General features: G+C 42.8%; 1 protein-coding gene across 5 annotated transcripts in view; it reads right to left on the reverse strand.

The window, feature by feature from the left end:
* anks1b (ankyrin repeat and sterile alpha motif domain containing 1B) overlaps positions 1 to 21,296 on the reverse strand; it is a 193,246-nt gene that overhangs the window by 134,263 nt on the left and 37,687 nt on the right. For all 5 annotated transcript variants that reach the window (XM_084573565.1, XM_084573564.1, XM_084573563.1 and 2 more), the window contains exons 2-3: positions 9,332 to 9,412; positions 7,048 to 7,204 (exon numbers count right to left, since the gene is read on the reverse strand). In XM_084573565.1, coding sequence (XP_084429691.1) covers positions 7,048 to 7,204; positions 9,332 to 9,412 — 238 coding nt within the window. The remainder of the gene's footprint in view (positions 1 to 7,047; positions 7,205 to 9,331; positions 9,413 to 21,296) is intronic.

Raw genomic sequence — 21,296 nt, forward strand, 5'->3', positions numbered from 1 at the left:
GAAGAAGCGCCGACACTCACGCGGTGGGGATTTTCAGCTGAGCTAAAGCGGAATCTCTGCGCTTTTTAAAAACGTGACGAAAAAAATAAATCCTACATTTCTGTTTCACAATGTTTCCGTGCAACACCTCAATTAACACCCTCACGCACAGCCTGCTCTCAGACTGCAACAATCACTCAGCGCTGCACTTTGTTTTGATGCATGGAGCGGTGAAACGTAAATTAGGAAGCCCGCTGCAGACGGAGAGTCAGGCTGTGGAAAACGTATGACATAACATTTTCTTAAACAGATTACTCATGAGTAAATATTCCTCTATGGCTCAGTGTGACCAGTGTGTGTTTTGGCATCGGTGGTCTCGGCGGTGGCCCGGTGTCTGAGCGAGGACTTTCCCAGGGGCGGTTTTCTCGTAGTAGTTTCTCAGAGAGGCCGTGTTCTCATGCCGATCACCAGGAAACACATGGTTTCATTTTCTCGTGTAGTAGCAAACATGTGTGCACGACTGTAAAGCGAACGCGCACAAACGCAGAAAGAGATTTGTGGAAACACTCAGGCAGGGTAACAGCCTCATGACCTGTTACCTTTGCCTCGGTTCACACACTCTTCAAACTCCCAGAAGGCCTTGCTGGTGAAAGGGCCTACCTCTTGTGATCTCTACAGATTATTCCACAGGGAGAAAAAGGGAGGAGGACGAGAGGAAAGAGAGGAAAGAATGAAAAGAATAACCCGGCATCCTTCAGTTGTAGGAAAAGAAAACATTTCTGGAATGTATCTGCTGCATAATAATACATACTCGACGTAGCCTGTCACCCACACACATGCACACTCAATAACCCTGAAAGTGACTACTCCAGAGGTCCCATGACAGAAGAAGAAGACCAGAGCTGGTGTGCTGGTTCCCACACACACACACACATGCATCTGCTCTACATCAGAGAGTAAGTGTGCAGAAAACAACTGTCGCCCGTGCTGCCACAGCCCGACACGAGCAAAGCAACTCTCACAGTCCGGCCGTTCTCTGAGTAGAGACCCAAATGGAACAGGAACTACTGGGACCAATTAGAAGATAAACAGAACTGAATTAAACTAATAAGATCCACTAATCTTGTGTTGGCTTCAGGCTGGAACTGGAACCCACCTACACATGTCCGTGTCTGCTGTTTAAGTCAAACTTTTAAGTATTCCCCTTTTCTCTGGGCAAGAACTTTAGGGTCAAAATTAGTCAATTAACTGAAAGGTTCAAAATCTGGAGGCAAACGTCCTTTGAGGAAGTGCAAGCTGTTCAGAACTTTATCTACATTTTAGATATGAACGTCAATATCTAAACTATAAAACTGCACCATATTTTTTCAAATAAATAATATTTGAAATAATATTAAACATGCACACACTACAGGATTTGAAAATAACACGAAATTTTGATTTAGATTGCGCCAGATCAGGTGGCATTGAAAAGGAAATGGATTTAGACAAAGCAGAGACTGTTCAACAAGTTGCTAGAAATCTAATGAGCCACACTCCAGTCCAGGAGGTGGCGATGATATATCTGTAAGATGATTTTAGTCAGACGTCAACTAAACCGAATGAAGAACCGCCAAACTTTTATTTAGAACAGGAGGAGAGATTTTAACGGTGGTATCCTAGCCAAAATTAATATTTACCGTTGCTTGACAACTTTGTCGTCTGCCTCTAGTCCTTGAGGATTCATTTCTCTCATTAGTCATTGTGAAAATACCGGAGTAACCATCCAGATTTTAAATCCATGTTTGATATCAGTCGCACTTTGGTTCGTTCTAAGAGCAGATCTGTAAACACCTCGCTTTGCCGCATAATCTGGGCCACATCTCGGTGCATCGACGGGCCTGGAGTGGATTCGTCTGCCGATTCTCTGGAGGGCTGAGTTCGGGGATAAATCAACCACGGCCCAAAGTAAAGAATTGTAAAATCAAAGAGTCCTGAGGGGGTTCAGAGAGAAGTCGTCTCATTACTCCTTCTTAATAAGGAGAACGTGCTGGCAGCTCAGATGTGCAAAATCTGCTGCTTGTGTTACTTGGCTTTAGTCAGAGATAGGATGCACGCTGTAACGATGGCGATCAGGACGTTTAACAGAGTCACGTTCTTATCTAACTGAGGTGATCCATCAGGGACTCTCAAGTAAATACTGTGGAGAAAATCAAGCAAAGATTTGACTCTTAACCCAGAGCAGAGCTGGATACCGATGTTTGAGACAGACGACAAAGACATGCGAGACCCAAAATCTATTGAAATTTTTCACACAGTCAATACACGTCGCTTAGATGCTGCTTTAAACTATAAGTCTGTTGAGGTATATGTCATATGTTTGGTGTCTGGCTGCCAGGGAGCTTGATAGATGGCTGAAAGGAGTGAACAACGTGACCTCCAGTAGATAAGAAGCAGAAAACAGATCTAGACTGTGTATTCTTTGCCACTATCAGTGCTGGCCTGTGCTGCGAGACCATCTGCAGATGCTGAATCAAAACACACAAGAGTGTTTTGATTTTCTTTTTTCCCCCCCGACAGAAAGTTTCCACCACAAGTCTAATGATAAACAACGGCAGGCTTTTCAGCGAGGTTTTCTGACATTGCGAAGGCTGAGTCAGTCCCATCGCTCTCATCGTTTCCAGTTCATTTCACTTCAATGCAGTTAACAGACACAGTGGGACCCTTGGATCCCGTTAAAGGATGTGATGATCTATCACAAGGAGGCTGTCAAGGTACCTTTACTGTACGTGGGGTTTGCTTAAGCCCGTTCAACATTAAATCATTTCAGCTTACTCGTCCAAAAATGAAATAAAAATGTGAAATCCTGAGTTATCGTTGTGCACGGGCTAAAGCGAGGCAGCAGTTTATTTGTCAGCCTGGAGTGGGAGAAAAGAGAGATCACAACAAGCAACGTGTCACTCGTCAAAACATGCTTTTGGCCTTGCGAGCGGAGTGCAAGCCTTGGGTAAACAAGCAATCGTTCACCATCAATCACTGCCGCGCCGTCTCCGACACACGGTATGTATAATCATCTTCTCCAGTCAGGCGGCCTCCACCTCTCTCTCTCTCACACACACCAGCTCCCACAATAAACAAAAACAGCTGTGAAGGGGAACTACTGGGACCAATTAGACAATAAACAGTGGGCTGGAACTGGTTTACCGCCAACTAATAACATCCACTAACCTCCAATAATCTTCTGCTGGCCTCAGAGTGAAACTGGCACACCTACACACACATCCGCCGTTTCTTTACACTCCCCGGACCTTTCGCACTCATTACAGCTCCCTCTTGTGTCCTTTCCCACACTCACGTCACTATTTGTCACCTCATGTACAAAAGGTAAGGACAAATGTTGAGTTTCTCTCCCTCGCGTAAGGGAAAACAGACGATATTACGGCGCAGCAGGCTCTGCCCCGCGAGTGACCTAAATAAACTAAACTGCGCGCACGCACTCAACCTCTGACACGAGTAATGGTGCGCGTGGGCAGAGTAATATAATTGGGGTAACGCGCAGCCAGTGGCTTGCCGCTGTAAGTCTCGATGATGAGTGTAAGTGCGTGAGAGCTTCAGTACATCACCCTGACTAATGTATGCAAGGCCCGCTCTCTGCTGCAGACATGACAAGCCGAGGGAATATATGGAGCTTTGGCATCGTGAACACACAAACGCTACATAAATCTCACGCCGTGATTTGTGCCCGCGACCTGGAAACAACTGTACCCTAACGGCGGCGACACGTAACGGGAGGACGGGTCTGCAAACAGGCAGCAGTATAAAAAAAGTACCGCCATTTAAGTTTCACTGGTGCAAAATCAATGTCTCGCAAAGCAGAGTGCTTAAAGGGGGAATAAACACTAAACCTTTATGATTGTTAAATAGCAGGCTCGTGTTGCTGTGTTTGTGTGAGTGGTTAGCATAGTCTGTGTTTACTCCACAGAGGGGAAGATAAAAACGGATGATAGCAAGCCCGTCTGTTGATAAGCAAGGGTCAAAGGGGATGTATGATATCAGGAGAGTTACACAAAAGATGATCAGCGTAATTAGAGGGTTTAACGAGAGCGGCGTTAACAGCAGAGGGCTTCTTTTTTTTTTTACTTTCATTCCAGAGGCACAAATTAACACAAGCTTGTTTTTAAGTCCGACCAGAAGTATGCTCCGAGATCAGAATATCAAATTATACCGTGGTCTGCCGCTAAAAAATAACCACGTTCACACTGATTCGACATACAGAATATTACACAAGTTATTTTACTTCTGATCTAGTGGGTAAATATTCATGAAGGACCTTTCCTAGATTTCTTGAGAAACTTTGCCCAGATCTGGTAATATTTATTGGATATTTATGGGATAAACATTTATTTATTGGTCATTTCAGTTCATTTACTTTGTGTCAGTTAGGCGCAGCGGCCCAAATCAGTTATTGCTGAGGCAAAATGAACAGAATTCCTGTGTTCACAGTAGCAGAGGAGAAAAAAAAAAGCTATGTAACCGCCATGACGCTCTACAAATCAAAGCTAAGGTGGTCTTAACTTTTTTTCCCCAACACTCTGATGCAGTAGTGACGTGTCAACCAATCATCGGCACCGAGCAGCACTTCAGTGTCGACACGCCGACGGTGTATTTGGCCTTTTTGGAACTTTTATGGCTCGTAGTGTGAAAGCAGCCAAAACAGCAAGTTCCGCACAACAGAACAAGTCAACGAGGAGAACAGATCAGCGCCATAAAAACCTAGAACATTTATTATAAAGCATTCGTGCACAATTAAGTTTCACGAATGACTTTTATGAGATTACGTAAGTTATTTTTCTCTTCCGTGTCCTTTCAGGGACTCCATAGCACATCAATACCAATACGCTTTCCCAAACCACAAAAGCTATTCATCGAACCGTTTATACACTGCGACCAATCAGAACGCACGAATGATGTTCAATAAAAACAGCCGCATGATTTTCTACCATCCTGCAGAGCTCGGTGCTGGTAAAACATCCTTCCTCTTCATGAAGAAAATAAGTTCTGAAATAAATCAGCTCTGATGCTAAAACTATCTTTGCAGACGCTTGCAACAAATAAAATCCCTCCTCGCTGCTGTGTTTTTAGGAACCAAATACTAACAACAGCATTAATCTTCTATTTTTAACTTTGTTTGACTAAAAAAGAAAAAGCTATGTCTTATAATCTTGCCTCCTTCACACAGAAGAGAAGCTGCTTCTCCGGTTTAACTCGAGGTCATAAATCATGAGATAAGACCGAACTAGAAAACATGGATGACAAAACATGTTTTATATGATGTATCACAAAGCGAAAACAAGAGAATACACACATAAAAATACACTGACTGTGCAGAGGGGTCAGCATCTACTGTATGTAGGATATCTTCTCCATCAGCAGCTTCCACTCGCTGTGTGTCCACGCTGCCTGCACAGGAGCTCGCTCAGCTCAACAAATCATTGATGGGGTAAAAAAAAGAAAATTGCCCGTGTTCACTTGCTGACAAACCTCTTCATTTCAGGGGCAAGGGACACAATTTATCACGGCAAACAATTAGGCTCTAACAACTCTCAGAGGGAAACGATTTGGCTAATGGTGACAGGGGAAAATGTGCTTATTAGGCAGAGTAAATAACCCTCCAATAACCGAGGGCGTCCATTACTCCACCGCCATCAGGAGCAGGAATATTAAAAAAAAAAAGACATTAACATTTTAGCCAACTGCTTTGATTAAACACCACTTCCTGTCTGCCGTTAGCTCATCTTCAAACGCATCAGCGGGCCGTGCCATCATCAATATGCTGCGAGCAAAGATGAGCAGAGAGAGAGAGAGAGAGAGAGAGGAAAGGAAGGTCATTTCTGCTGATGAAGAATGACAGCAGCGGCGGGCTGAACGCTCCCAGAGATGAAACGCTCACCGGCCTGTCAGAGAGAGATCACGGGGAACTGTAAAGGATCGACTCTGTTGGACAGGAGCCATAATGAGACGACCTGCTGTAGAAGTGGTTTACACGGCCTGAGAACTACAGCAGAAGAACGGCTTTTTTAGTGGAAGTGTTCTGGCACGGGAACGGGGAGGCATACTGGGAATGTATTTCTTTCGATATCAGTTTCACCATTTAACTTCTAAACTGCATGTATGGGCTACTGTGCAGTCCCGGCTCCTCTGACCTGGATCATCCCAATCATTAAGTGTTATGTAAGCTCTAACGGGTCCAGTTACTTTTTATAGGGAAAGGTTAAAAGTCAGGGGCAGAGTATGGATAGCTCACAGAACCAAAACCAATTCAGAGCTTCCTAGTATTGCATAGGTCTACCTCGTGCCTCCAAAACAGTTGTGACTCATCAGAGAATGGACATGAGTCCTATGGGTTGAGGGGAGGGGTCTCTGTGGATCATCCCACAGATACTTGATCAGTTTGGGATCTAGTGAATTTGGAGGCCAGGTCAACACCTTGTGCTGTTCTTCATGTTTATTTATTTTAGTTGTTCCTAAAGCGTTTTTGTGTGTGTGTCTGTGTCAGGCTGCATCCTGCTGGGGATGGCTGCTGCCATCAAGGAGTGTCATTGCTACGGGGTGGGGGTGTCTGGTCTGGTCTAGGTGGGTGCTACATGTCTAAGTAACATCCACACGAATGAATGCCAGGTCTAAAAGTTTCCCAGCAGAACACTGAATTGTCACAAGATGCTCAATGTTATTTACTTCTCCTGTCACTGGTTTTAATGTTGTGGCTGATTGGTGTAAATGCACCATAGACAAAGTTCCGACTTCTCACAAACACATTGTTGCAGCTCCAGTCCACGTCTCTGAGCAGCCAGACAAGCACAGAAAATTCTCCCTCCTTATTTGGAGTACACAGAGAAACTCAAAACAGCTAGCTAGCTGCCGACCAACGTTTTAACACCATAATTACAGAACATACCAACACACCAGAGCACAGGTATAAATACTTTGACAGATCCATCACGGACTGACTGACATTATGGAGCTCTACTGAGATCTAGACTTCAAGATGATGTTGAAGGTCAAGGTGGTTTCCAAGATGAAGGGATTTACCTGTTGGTTGACGCGGCAGTGCGAAGGCCCGTGGTGGATGAGGATACGGACGATGTCCACGTCCCCCCTCCAGGCAGCCAGGTGCAGCGGGAAGCAGCCCTTGCTGTCAGCCACATTTGTGGATGCCTCAAACTGGAGCAGCTTCAGGACCACCTCCCTGGGAGAGATCGAAAGATACATGCACATTCGGATCAATAAATCAACAGCTGGAGAGATGGAAAGTGTTTGACAGGGATGAGGAAGGAGAGAGGCAGAGCTGCATGCAAAGACCTGAAATCCATATTATGGTATTCCGTCACCTTCCATGGAAAAGAATCAAAACTGTTTACCCCTGCTCCTCAAACACAACTTTTTTTTTTTATGTAGAAAGCTGAGTAAAGGCTGTTTTTATATGTGATAGATTCACTGAATATTTGCTTTCAGGCTACACAGAGAACAGAAAAGTATTAAAAAAACGAACCACTTTACTCAGTCTGACCTTGGTGATAACTGGCTAAACAAATTAATAAGAAAATTGAAATGCAGGCTAAAGAAATCTTGCTTTTGCGAGCAGTTCTGCTTCCTTCAGGTATGCAAAGCATTTCGTTTATTTTTTTTAGGCTGAAAAAGCCCAAGTCCATGTTTGTTTAGAGGAAATATACAGAAGAACAGCAGGATAAGAACGCAGTTTGATAAGGAAATGGTGACCCTGACTGTACGAAACAGTAAAACAATATTTATGTGCATAAATGTGCGAGTAAATGTGTGAACATTTCCTCCTCCTCCTGCCGACTCAAGCTGCATCCTTTATCCACAGTCTTAACATCTGTACCTCAAAAAAAAAGACAACTTGAGCCTGGATTTGATTTTCTGGCTGTTAATGGGTCAGACAGATAAAACAGGTTAATCTTAAAAACTCCTCCTTTAACTCAGAGGAGTATTGAGTCAATAACAGACCCTTGTCAGATGAGTTTCAGGTGTCCGCCCCCTCACAGATGTTCCAAATAAAAACTCCCCACCAGTCATTTAGAACTGACGAAGCCACTTGGCTGAGTGGTGAAACGTCCTCAAGAAAACTCAAACAATATTCTTTATGCAGATCCACGTGATGTAGTCAGAAATACAGGACTCTAGTCAAATAAATTATCCAGTGCAGGAGGTACTCGAGGGAGGAGTCCATGTGAAAAAAACAAAACAAGAGAGAGAAGTCTATTTCTGCCACGTCTCCCTTCAAATAAAGCAATCTGCATTACACAAATTAATAAAGTGGCAAATCACAGAGTTGAATTTGGGGCTTGAAAACCACTTTGCTGCTACTTAGTGGAAATACCGTTTCCTATTAGGAAGGCTCCCGCCGAAGCTGCCACCACCACCGTCTGAAGAGGAAAAGGTGAAGTGCTTCATTTGCATTCAAAATGTCAGGGGAAGGAACGGTGGAGGCAGAGGGGTAAAACCTTTCCGAGGAGCAGGGGGAGAAAGCAGCACCGAGATGCTTAATGAACTGCTTGGTTAATTATACATCACATCTTCATATAATTCATTCTACTTAAACAGGAGCAGAATCACAGTGGGAGGACGTGTGTCACATGTGAGAACTTCCTGGTGATCAGATTTATCCCGAATGTATCAAGAAAAAGACCTTTTAAGTAGTAGAAACTGCACATAATTAAAATAATCTAATAAATGTATTCAAACCAAGCCTGTATATAAAAAAAAAAGAAACTCTGAATACTGCTCTGCCAAGTCTTCTTCCTTCTTATATCTTAATTGCTAGTTCTCTTTTCACTTTCCCATCTAAGCGTTAAATCACTGCTCTGCAGCTTTTTTGTCGGCGGCCCGATTTCAACTCTGAGGCTGCATTTTTCTCTCCCTCACTCGCCCCCTCCTTCCTCAGTTGATCTAAAGGAGGAAATCCACATAATTGCCCCCAAAACACACTGCTAATCCTTCAGTTCCGCCAAACCGGGATAGAGGAATCAGGCTCACAGCTTATCCAAACTGTGTAACGGATTTCTCAGCAGGCCCAGGTGAAGGAAAGGGAGCTGCACTGACGCAGACGCTCAACTCCTGCACATATTTAACACTAAATATAGTATTTTTGACAGCCAATTTTGTTGCCCTACAGTTTGAGACATATTTAATGTAATGATGCAAAGTCTTTTGACATTCATGTAAGGAATCCTTTTGGAAAATAATTCAGTTTATCCTGAAATGCAGCCTTTTCGGAGAGTTTTGCATTTATCCATCCATTCAACATCCATTCATAGACAGTTATAATCGCTCAAACACTCGTTTTCAGTCTTACCTGTGTCCATTGAGTGAAGCATGGTGTAAAGGTGTGTATCCTGAGCTGTCCGTGCAGTTCACATTCAGCCCCTTCCACATGCTGTGAAACAGAAATGCATCAAAAGTTAATATTTTATCAAAACACTAAACAGATTTGGGCGACTTGAACATATTCATTTCACCAATTTGTTGCAGTTTGTTAGTTTGAAGCCAGGAAATAACAAACCACACCCGACCAATTAGGGTTGTCATTCCTCACGGAAGGTGCCAAGTGTGCACAGGTGCGGGGGGGGGGTTGGCATTTTCCATTTTCCGAGCACGGATTCATCTCTTTAAACTTTTTGCACAATTTAATTATGTATCCACAGAGAAACACAAAAATAGCTCTTGTGTAAACAGAGCCTTTGGAGCTCATTCAATAATATTTAACCAGCACCACAATTGATTTTTTTGTGAGAGTTTTTTTGTTATTTATTTTTTTATTTTGTTGCTGTCTGCCGGCGAGTTTTGTTTTTCTCTTATTATTTTTTTTTTTTTTTTCGCACAGAAATTTTTTGCTTTATTATATGCCCAGAAGAGTTTGAGTCCCATTTCATCACACACTGGCAAATAATGAAAGCGAATGAGGTCAACTCTTGCACTCGTGAAAGGCTGAGCATGCAAATAAAACCACGCAATCTCATAAGGATAGCCGGGCTACGCACAGATTTTGTGCGTAACAGAGACATTAAAACACACTCGTATATAAAACACACACACACACACACTATAATACACACTCAAACCAGGGTTTTCCTTGGGCTATAATTATATGACCTCTCTTTTTCACATGAACTCCTCCAGGCACGTCAGAGAGAAGTACTAATTAGCTAAATTCCAGCATGAGCTGCTCTGGGCTGGATAGATGAATCAAGAAACTTCAAGATGGCACTGCATTACCTTTTATTAAAGAAGGTAGCAGTAGTAATGAGAAGCCACCGATTGGAAACAAAGAAAGCAGAGCTAAGACTTTGTTTTTTGCATTTTTATGTGCATTTCTTTGTATTTTAAACCTTGTATCCAGTCACAGCCACTAACTCTGACTGTCCGTTTAATGGGCTGTGTAATAGAGGCATTCTGGGAAATTAATTAAATATCGATCCCTCCTTTTAAATTACCGCCAAAATGCTACTTTACTGTGAACTTATTTCATCTCATGGACAATATATATCTGTTAACACATCTATTCAAAACCGACATCTACTTCCCATTCCACTGAAAGATCCTTTTGCAGGAGCCACTGGCAAACAGTTAAGCAGCAGCAGCAGCAGCACAGTCACCGGGTTTGACAGACATCAACACAATGATCAAGGTCAGTGGTATTATGCAAGAGCTGCTGCATGCGCACAGACGCATCTAAACGTGAAATAAAAGCGGCGTTAAGGGCTGTCTGCACGCACAGAGAACACGGTGTGCACTGCTCAATAGCCGGCTGTGGCAAATGATGTGAAACCTTTTGCCCAAGCGGCTGCGTTTTTTTTTTTTTACACAACAACAAACCACAGGGATGACAAAAGCAAGAAACGCAAATGTACATGTCTGTCACACACCTTAAAGAGATCATGGAGCAAGAGACCACAACGAGAAAGACCGAGACAGCACAAGCTTCTATCGGGTCAGCTGATCCGTACACACTTGGTGTTTCGTATCGATCACCCTGCCCCGCTAACCCCTTTCAGCACTGACCTACACAATCAGTACGATGCCTTGTTACAAAGAGCAGACTGACAGAGGATGAGAGGAGAAGTAAAACAGACAGAGAAGACTGAAATTAACAGCTGCAGTGTAAATAAAATGAGAAAATTATTGTACAGCAATATATACAACTCCAAACGTCACTGTGTGAATCAAGGCTTTGTTAATACATGCTCAGGAGGAACGCGGCCTAAGGTGGTGTGTGTTTCCTTTGCTCACCGATTGTGACGCATGTTCTCCTCCTGAGTGCACGAGGAAATCAAGTAATACACAGACATCAGAGAGCCCTACGTACGTACGTGAGTCCTTTTGTGTTACCGCATATTTTTGATGCTAGAGATTAGATTAAAAGTAATTAGCCTGGCTTAGCGTGACACATAGCTGGCAGCTAGCACGGCTCCGTCCAAGGTTAAAGCCTCTGCTAACCAGTCAAGTTGTAACTAACATCCATGTTTGCCCCAGAGAGAAATGAAGATGACACTTTAACCATCAGTTTTAGTTTCTCTCAGCAATAGTACTGCTAGCTAACATTAGCCTAGAAAGCTAATATGTGAACTACTTCTTGACAACACCATCACCGTGTCCTGATGTATGTTCAGATCCTAAACATTAATGTGGAAGAGGTTCAGAAGATTCAAGCGTGAGTCTATAAACCTTCATATTACCAGGGAACTGCCAGTTTCTTGTCTCCGTTCTTCTCCATCGTTGTCAGTTGGGGTGAATCTGTACTCTGTCCTAATCACTTTGGCATTTACGTCAAACCTACCAATTAACCAAAGCTGAAGCAAGCAGTTAAATGCTTTATCAAAATGTTCAGATCTCATCCAGTATCTGATGAACGACAGCATAGAAACACATACCGCCGCATATACCCCTCTGAGCCGTTTCCTATATCTGATCGCTGGGGAAACCAGACCTTGAATACACACATATATAAAACACACCCACACACATTTTCGCCAGCGGAGTTGCCTTAAATAAACCAGTCTGTACGCCGATTCATTAAGACGTGCAATATAAAGGCTCGTGTCATGAGACCAGCCCCAAACACAATCAAAACACACTGTATTAATGCACAAACACGGCAGTCATACCCCGGGTCACATAAAAAACCTGCACAAACACATATGTGTGTGTGAACCTCACGCGTGAGCCAAAAGGGGAAAAAGGTGTTGTGTTTACATTACCTTTCCATGTTGTGGGGTTCAGTGTTACGTATGTGTTTGTTGGGTCACTAGCGCATGCTTTAACACTTACTTTATCAATACACCTGTTGATTTAGGTTTTTATTTACATAAGCATTGCCAACATTTGTGTGCGGACATCGACTGAAATGGAGCAAGGCTTGAGACGTGAGCCTTTCAACCAAGGAGGGATTTTCTCTCGTCTAAGCCTCCCAGGCTGTTTAACGGAATAAATGTTAGAGGTTTGACGTGCGACGATGTTTTTCTTCCCTGTCCAATTTCCACTTCTATCTTGCAACCCTTGAAATGTATACTGCAACCCTGTGAAGGTGTCTCAACCCTCCCTAATGACACAAACTGTTTATATTGACTGCGGCTCAATGAATCAGTGTGTGACCTGTAAATGTAATAAGTCATACGGTATAAACTGTAGACCAAGTGATCAGCATGTTTCAGGAGAGGCTAGCTCTGCACGATGGTTTGTAGCTCTTCCTCGCTTCCTAGCCTCCTTTCTAAACTTTTCAGACTACTGCCACCTGCTGGTACGACGAGTTAATTTATTTCACGCAGGCGCAGAACATATGTGCCAGCTGTTTCGGTCCAGACGCAAGCAACACGAAGCGATGTCGCAGTCAGCCTTCATTCTGGAGTTCATGTCGGCGCAGTGCGTGCGTACCCTTGCAAGAATAAATACCACACACACTCTGACGGCAACTTAAACTTGGCGAATCGCTTTCTAATGAGACTGTTTTTCTTATCGCAGCTGCTCTGTTCTGCTCTTCCACGTTCCACCTCTGAATTCCCAAACTCACTTTGATTCCCTTTTCGCTTCTCCATTGTTTCCTGTGCTTTCAGTGGAAGCATAAACCCGGCCAGGAGAGTTTAAATAGAATTAGCAAGCAACTTGAGATTAGATAACGGCGGAGAGGTGCCGCAGCAGGAATGCAGACTCTTGGCGGATTAGTCAAATATGCAGACAGCGTCCCTCCTAATTAACCTCAGGAGCTGCAGCAATGTGAAAGAAAGAAAGAGAGAAAGAAAGCGCTGGTTGGAAATTCTGTCTTGGTATTTTGCGCGTGTGTGTGCATAAAGCTGCTGCTATCGCGCTGCGCATTTACATTAAAATTTAATAGTGTGTTTTTCTGTTAACTTTGTTTCTTTCTCAGCATCAGTAAAGTGTTATTTTGTACCGGAGAGTCTTTAACTGCTCATTTTTCTCCTCTTGCGCCTCTGATTCTACTTCATACTGTCCCTTTTTATTAAAGGTAAAGGAGGTCAAATGTCATGAAAGGCCTCCCAGCAGGTAGAGCAATGCTGCCCTCTGTTTGAACCCTTCTTCACTTACAGTCTGGCAGTTTCTGTTTGCCTTTACATCCATTTAGATGTTATACAATGGATTAGTAGTAAACTATCGGCAAAAAAAAGAAAGGTGAAACATCCCTTCCCAATATTGTATGCGAATTGAAGATGTGGTCTAAACTTGTGCATGTTTGTCAACATATCAGGCTTCTACATTATGTACCTCCCTCGAGCAATTTAAAACTGCCACTGCTCATCATGTGACTTGTAATGTCTTTCAAGTAGCGCAAAATTTCTCATTCTGGATTCAAACTTTGTCTCATTCGGCGTTTGAGAAGCCGTGACCCGCCGCTTCTCGCCACGGACATTAAAGGTGGCATCACGTTGCAGCACGGTTCAAGCTACATCAAAGCGGAGCATTGTCATCAAAGGGAAAAGGAACGAAGGAACCGGGAGACCCTTTGTAGTCGTGGATTCCTTTTAGAAGAAACTACTTTATACGTGAAGGAAAGCCGAATGAACCGTGCAGCCTGGTAAAATCCACACCGCCTAATGAAAGGCTTTTTGACAGACACAGGGCTCAACGACAGCAATATTGTCACGGGAAATCAAAAAGGGAACCAATATGGGGTGAGGTGTGCTCGCTATCACCAGCTAGATAAAGCCAGACAGGAAGTGAACTAGCTTCATATCCTGTTTTGAGCGAGAAGCAGAAGAGATACCTGCTGATTAAGAGCAGTACTGTGAACGCCCACTCTCTGATATGACATGTTGGGTGATGAACACGCGGACAGGCGTGATGTACTTTTCTTCAGGAGTGGCTTTTGATGTTTAAACCCTGTCTCAAGCGGAGACAGTCCAGGTCCCCCATGATGCTTTAGGGCATGAATATTCAGCTTTAACGCTCTGATGTTTTGTGCAGGTGTGCCGGTATGGAGAAGGTTTATCTAACTGTGTGTGTGGTGTCATAGGTGAGAGCAGCTCAGCCGCTGAGAGACAATTACAGTTCAAGGTGTGTGGCGATTCTCGAAAGAGCAATTATATTTCTGCTGAGAGAAAAGAAGAATCAACACATCCCCTCCTTCTTTTACAGTCCTTGACTTTACCCTATTTATCTTGTCAGCTGGGGTATTTTTCTTCTACAGTACTTAACCTAACATAAATCGAAAAAATAATAGTAATATAAATTTGCAGATGTACAGCAAGCATTCGTATCCTGCACATATTGGAAGAAAGAATGCACTACTTCAAAGAAGACACCTGAAAAAACGAGTCTGTTCGCTCGCTCATGACAAACTAGACACTTCAAAGGATTCTCCAGCGGTTAATGTGCCTTAGGTGCACACATGTACACTCTTCCCTATTAAGAATCCACACAGTGGTGTGGTCTGAGCTGCAGCTTGTACGGTACATGAGCGTGGACTGTTTTTAAAAACAGATAAACACTCTGTTACGTCACCCACATGTTCTTGAGGTGGTTTTTAAAGCTCAGCGCGTTGGCTGTGGTCGTCGCCATCTTCCACCCAACTCCTTCAGCTCCTTGCTAAACTCCAGGCGCAAAACGTGAATGCAAGCAGGCAGCTGGCTTTATGGTGTGTACACCTCAAATCGTTTTAGCGCATGGTTCTGGACACATTTGTTCTAAATTAATAGGAATTAAAGGAAATGAAAGAGTCAAATATCACATAATTGTAGTCTACGCTAAGCTGCTACTGGCTTTCTCCTTACATTATATCTGTCAGGTTCTGTAATCAACAGAGACACACAGACAGCATATTAACTTTATACCATAAACACATTAGACAGCCTCAGGATTTCCCCCAGGTTACGGTGTCACCTCCAACGTGACGGCAAACCCGATTTGATTTCATATTCCCACGACATCGTGGAGAAAATCCCATTTGCGCCTACGCAGTTCAACAGGCAAACGTGCACCGCTGCTTTCACAAGGAAAGGTGTTTCCCCCTTCACAAATCTGTCACTGCTGCCCTACTTCCATGGAAATTATGGTGACGGCTAAATCCACGGCTGATACAGAGAAAATAAATAAGTCCCTGTACATCAAAAGTAATATTCTCTCTCCGAGTGTGTGGCTAGCTATTAAGAGTAGTATTTAAATATTCGCAGATCAATCTAAATATGATTCCACTTCAGTTTTTTGAGAACACGCACTTAAAAACAATTGTACGTAGAACAATCTGCTCCTCATCAGCTTAAGGCGAATTCCCAGTTTGCTGAGACGATTCTAGTGAAATTGCCTCATATGTTTTTGCGTATTTAGCAAAACACCAGCGTCCATTTACAAAACTCCTCGTTAGCAATTTTGTTTATGTGAATACAGTGTAGTATCCCCCCCGCCCCGCAGCATGGGACTCTTTCCAACATGCAAATCGGGTCTATTGCTGCCGGAATAAGATAAACAAAGCTTCCTTTTTTTGATGTCTTCATTAGAGGCTCTATTAACAGTTTTGAGAGACATATGCTGCATGTGGACGACGGTGGCTGGGAAGGTTAAACTGGATTTTCTCTTGCGGTTTCTGATTATTGCGACCGAAAAGAGACGCGTAATTGAAAGTGGTTTGATGGAGCCCGAAGCCAGATGTTCCTGCGTAGGTGATAAAATACCAAACTGTTTGTTTCAATTTAACTTTAGTGAAAGGGTGTGCGCTATGAAGCCACAGCTGCTGCATGGATTTCATATTTTTACTGTATATTTGAAGCCAGCGGTAGACATCAAAGTACTGCAGCAATAAAACAGAATCTGCAGAGAGAAGCTGTAGCAGATGCTGTAAGAGCCACAACAACAGCAGCATGATGTTGTTGTTTTTTGCCCTTCATATACCACAATGTAAGTTAATTTTACCTTACAAAAGAAATGCATTTAACCGTTTAGTGTACTATTATTATATGCTCATTTTAAAGGAAAGAGTCAAAAGTTAGAGAAATGCACTTGTTTTGTTTCCTAGCAAGTTGTAACTTGTAAAGACCACTCTCATAGCTAACTCATAGTCTAGTTCGGCGTAAGAACGAAGGGCTGCTTTTAAACAAGCAGCAGCGTCTGGAGCTGCAACATGAAGCCAACATGTTTATTTAATTGCCACATGAAGCTGGTTTAAATTAAATCAAGTCTTAACATTATTATTTCTCACTCATTACCAGAAACTTTTTTTTTTTAGTAACACTAGGTGATCACATTTGATTAACTTTGGACAAATCTGTTCCCCTACTTCCAGTCATTCTGCAAAGCCGACCACACCTAAGAGTGGTAATAATCTTCTCGTGGAATTCACCGCCACAAAATGACAAGCAGTTATTATAAATTCAATATTCATCAGCAAATCTACGCGTCATCATGGTCTAAACATTGGGCCGAAACATTAGACCAGACACTAGTGAAAAAGAGTCCCTTCTAATAAAAAGACCCTGCACTAATTCAGCAATTTAGGAAGATGTAGTTTCTGCAAAAATAATAGAAACGCTCCGTTATCTGAACCAAATGCTGCATATCATAACCTTCATGAATGCAACACTGCTATATTAAAATGCATTCGTATTTTAAGTGGCTGCTTACTGTATATATATGCATAACTTAAATGTACAGTGAACATTAATGAATATGCATCGAGTCAGTGACAAATGACCTGAAAGGAGCGAACATCAACCGACACGTTCAATAGGTCAAGAGGCCACCACTCCCTTCACAGGAAGTAATCCATCACTGGATCAAACTGACCTCTTGTGTGCAACAGAACACGGAGGCAGTAGGTCAAGCGCACACACACACACACACACACACACACACACACACACACACACATAGAGTGACTGAAAGCGCAGCTGACCCCACTCATTTATCCGCGCTCCACAATAATTAAAACAAGACACAAGTAATCGATAGCTGCGCAACTCCCCCCGCTGAGGTTTAGGGAGTCTATTGACGAAGTTTGATCATTGATCATTTGGTTTTCCTGAGGGTACTCACAGGGAGACAGACAGTCTCATGAAAAACACTACATGTTTTTTTATTATCATTTTGTTTTTGTAAAAAAAAAAGAAAAATAAAACAAGGTCATTTTTTTTAATGGTTGTGAGTAGGTGAGTGGTTGGATCCAGGTCAGTGTGACCAGACCAGGCTTGAGACATAGCAGTAATAAATGGATGGTTGTCCCAGACACTGTGCATTTGTATTGGGCTCATTTATTACGGCACTGCCTCAGTAATTAGTCGGCCTGTTCAGATACACAAATAAAGAGTGCCTCAACACAAAAGATCGGCCAAATTAATGCAATGTAGGTTGAGAAAATAACTATTTATACCATAGAACCATAAAGTAGGAAAAGGGAGCCTGATAAAGTTTCCAAACAGAGCATCGAAGAAGTGGCAACAACACAGTTATGGGGCTGGTGCAATGATGCTGAATACACTTTAAACACACGCACCTTCATCAGAGAGGTCCGACTACTTCCAAGTCTTAAACAATCTGTCATTTATCTCCCAACACACCTCCTTAAATAGAGATGGAAACATCCCTGCCGCGTCCTCAGCTGACTCCTCGCACTCGGCACAAAACCCATCCGAATACAGAATCCACATCAACCTGGCAGCTTTTCTACATGAGCAGCACAAAGGTTTGTGTCGCTTTTATATGAAAAACACCCCCGGTGACCTCTCCAGAATTCGATTTCTTTTTTGCCAGAGTTTGGCTGGAGGACTACAGACGTGCTGAGAGTCCTGCAGGATTAATTTCTTACCTTTTTACTAAAGTTGACTCTTGATTAAACAATGCAGCAGCATATGAGCGCTCTCTTGTGAGCTAAAATTCTTTCAGTTTCCATTTGAACAAATCTACATGGGAACCACTTATTGCATTTCCAGATATAAGTACATTTTTTTAACTGTCTGCTTTATCACTTGATCAAAGTCCAAACCTGTCATCACTTCCACCAGACACCAGTTCAATAGGTTAAGCTGGACTCAGACTCGGGGAATTTTTAATCAAGCTGCACCACACACCAAAGGATAACTGCCTTCTCTCTAATCTCATACACACTACTACATGATTTGAAAATAACAGCACAACACACACACAACAGGATATAATTTAGATTGTAATTAGAGGGGAAGCAGAAGTATATAAAACAGAGCTTGTGGTGCAACAAGTGAGTACATTGATCTAATCTCCAGTCCTGTAGGTGGAAGTAATGCAACTACAAGATGGTTTATCAGCCGCCAATCAAACTAAAAAAAACAGTAACTTCATAATACTTTTTGGTGAGAGAGAAAGCACGGATAAGAATATATGTAGCCCAGATGAATCTGCGAGGGGTTCAGGTGGTATTTGAGTGGATCTGTAGACAAATCGCTAGATAATCTGGGCCGAACCTCAGTACCGAGCACTGTATTTCTCATCTAATTGTCAGGAGGGTTGAATCGGGGATAAACTGGGTCAGAACTCCTGTAGTCTGAGTCCAGTTAGCCTCCCATGGGGGAAAAGGCCCTGACTTGTTTGTATTCCTTCGGTAGGAGGAGCTCACTAGACTCATTAAAACCATGGATGATTTGTTGGCTGTTTGTTGCAGAAATGTATTAAAGCAATATCTCATAAGCTTGTCTGAGTACCTGCTAGAGCGAAAACATGTATTATTTAAAATACCAAGAGCTTTAAAAGACAAAGCAAGAGGGAGAAACCGCAAAGGAGGTTCTATAATGTTCTCTCCTCCCTCTTTAATCAAACCCAAAGGTGAAGAAACGACCACAGTCTGCTTCACTGCTGCCACTATCGATTTACACTGCAGCGTTTCCAATCGGTCACAATCTGGAGAGCTACAAAACAATCTGTAAGTGCGTGCATGAACTCTATGTGTGTGTCTTCCTCAGGCAGTCCTCCTCACTGTAAGTAAGTGACAGAAAGCCTTGGATGTCCACTTAACCACGGCCAGCCACAAATCCATCTGGCCGGCCATCGATTTAGCAGATCGGTAGCATTAGGGATGGGGAAACGTCAGCTCCGGATCTCTTTCTAAATGGGATAGCTAATCTATACGGAGGATTGAGACGGTCGATGCATTTATACCGTCGATCCAGTGAGGAGAACTCCGCTGAAGTTCTTCAGCGCCACTGAGGCCGGAGATAAATCCCGCCACGTTGTTTTTCGTTTGCATGGGAGTCGACTGGAATCATCATTAACTGAAGCGTCGATTTCAAGAGCAATTTCTGACATACACAAAGACGGAACATAAATACTAACAAAACCGATATCTAATTGTTGAAGTTATTGATCTAGAAACAAGCATATAGGCATGCCGGCAGACTTATAAGGGCAAACGTAGGCACAGCGGTGCTTTGAGCTAAATGCTACTGTCAGAATGAAGCTGCAATACATTTTGCAGTTTAGCACGTTAGCATGCTAGCCCTTGATAATTGCAACTAAACACTTAAGAGCCGTGGAAAATGTGTGTAACCTCTCTTGTTATTTGCATGCACACATTTGATGTAATTTGATGTCTTGTTTAACATGTTTGTGAGTGAAACAAGCAGAAAAAAAAAAAATTATTGGTAGTGCATGGATGGAGCTAGCGCTTCTTGAAACGAAAACATCTAAGTCATGGAAGACGTACGGCAATTAACAGTCTGAGACGCTCCCATGAGTTCAACTGCAAAAAGCTTTGTCATCATCGCTACAACTCACTGAACATATTCATATTGCATTGTCTAGTCTGTTTTTTCTTTACACCACTTGAAGTGCCATTAAGCAAGTCTTCTCAAATCATCTAGGGAATACTTTGTACTAATTTAATTTCCCACAGCCAGATGTGACACTGTGATATTGCTTTCTTTGTCCGAAAAGAAGACATTCTGCCTGATATCAAGAAGAGTAGCTAAGCAGGGGGACGCTTGGAATTCACAACTGAAAAATCACATAATGGCTTAATCAATCAAGATAATGTTCTGTTGCTCAGCTAATTGCGTCTAATGTAAAGTGCAGCCATTTCTTATTTGTTGACCACCACAGCGTTGCATTTCTTATTCTCTGTTATTGCCAGAACTCCCTGGACAGTCTGAAGATTTAAACTAGTGACCTTCAACAGAGCGTCTTCTTTATTTTTAATTTCCCCTGCCAAAATCTTGCTCTGAACGCACAAAGGCGCAAGAGCGATGCCAAAAGCCCAGACGCTCGTACTGAACGTCTGCCGTGCTCGTGATAATTCATCTCGAGTCAGAGGTCAATTCAACTTGACAAATGCATTTTACGCCACTCTTATTTTCTATTATTTTCTTCCAAACGCAGAACACGGACTGGAGTGATTTTTTGCGAGTCAATCCGGGGCTAAATATCATCTGGCAACTCATCAGGTTAGTTACAGCCACGCCAAGTCCATCTTCATTATCCACTCTGCCGTGAGGAAATTAGCCATGCAGGCACAGAGGAGATCATGATAAAACGATATCACTGGGGGGAGGCATTATGATGAAAAGCAGGGACGGCGCTGAAATTAAAGTGCAGCTCTCGGAGGTGCACTAACGAAACAAAGAAACAGCTCAGTTTAGCTGCAAACTAAACATTTACACTGCTGTTCGGTGTCTGTGTGAAACTTGCAAACACTTCTAAACCGTGTCTGTGCTGATTAGAGATTTGCCAATGTGACAAAGCATATATCCTATGCAGATGGTGTGTTTGTGTGTGTGTACACTATCAGAGCAGTAGCAGAGAACCATGGCTATATAAGGTCTCATAAAAGGCTTTGGTTTACCCAGACTCCCTTTCCA

Source organism: Chelon labrosus (genome assembly GCF_963514085.1).
Source record: "Chelon labrosus genome assembly, chromosome: 23".
NCBI classification, from domain to species: domain Eukaryota; kingdom Metazoa; phylum Chordata; class Actinopteri; order Mugiliformes; family Mugilidae; genus Chelon; species Chelon labrosus.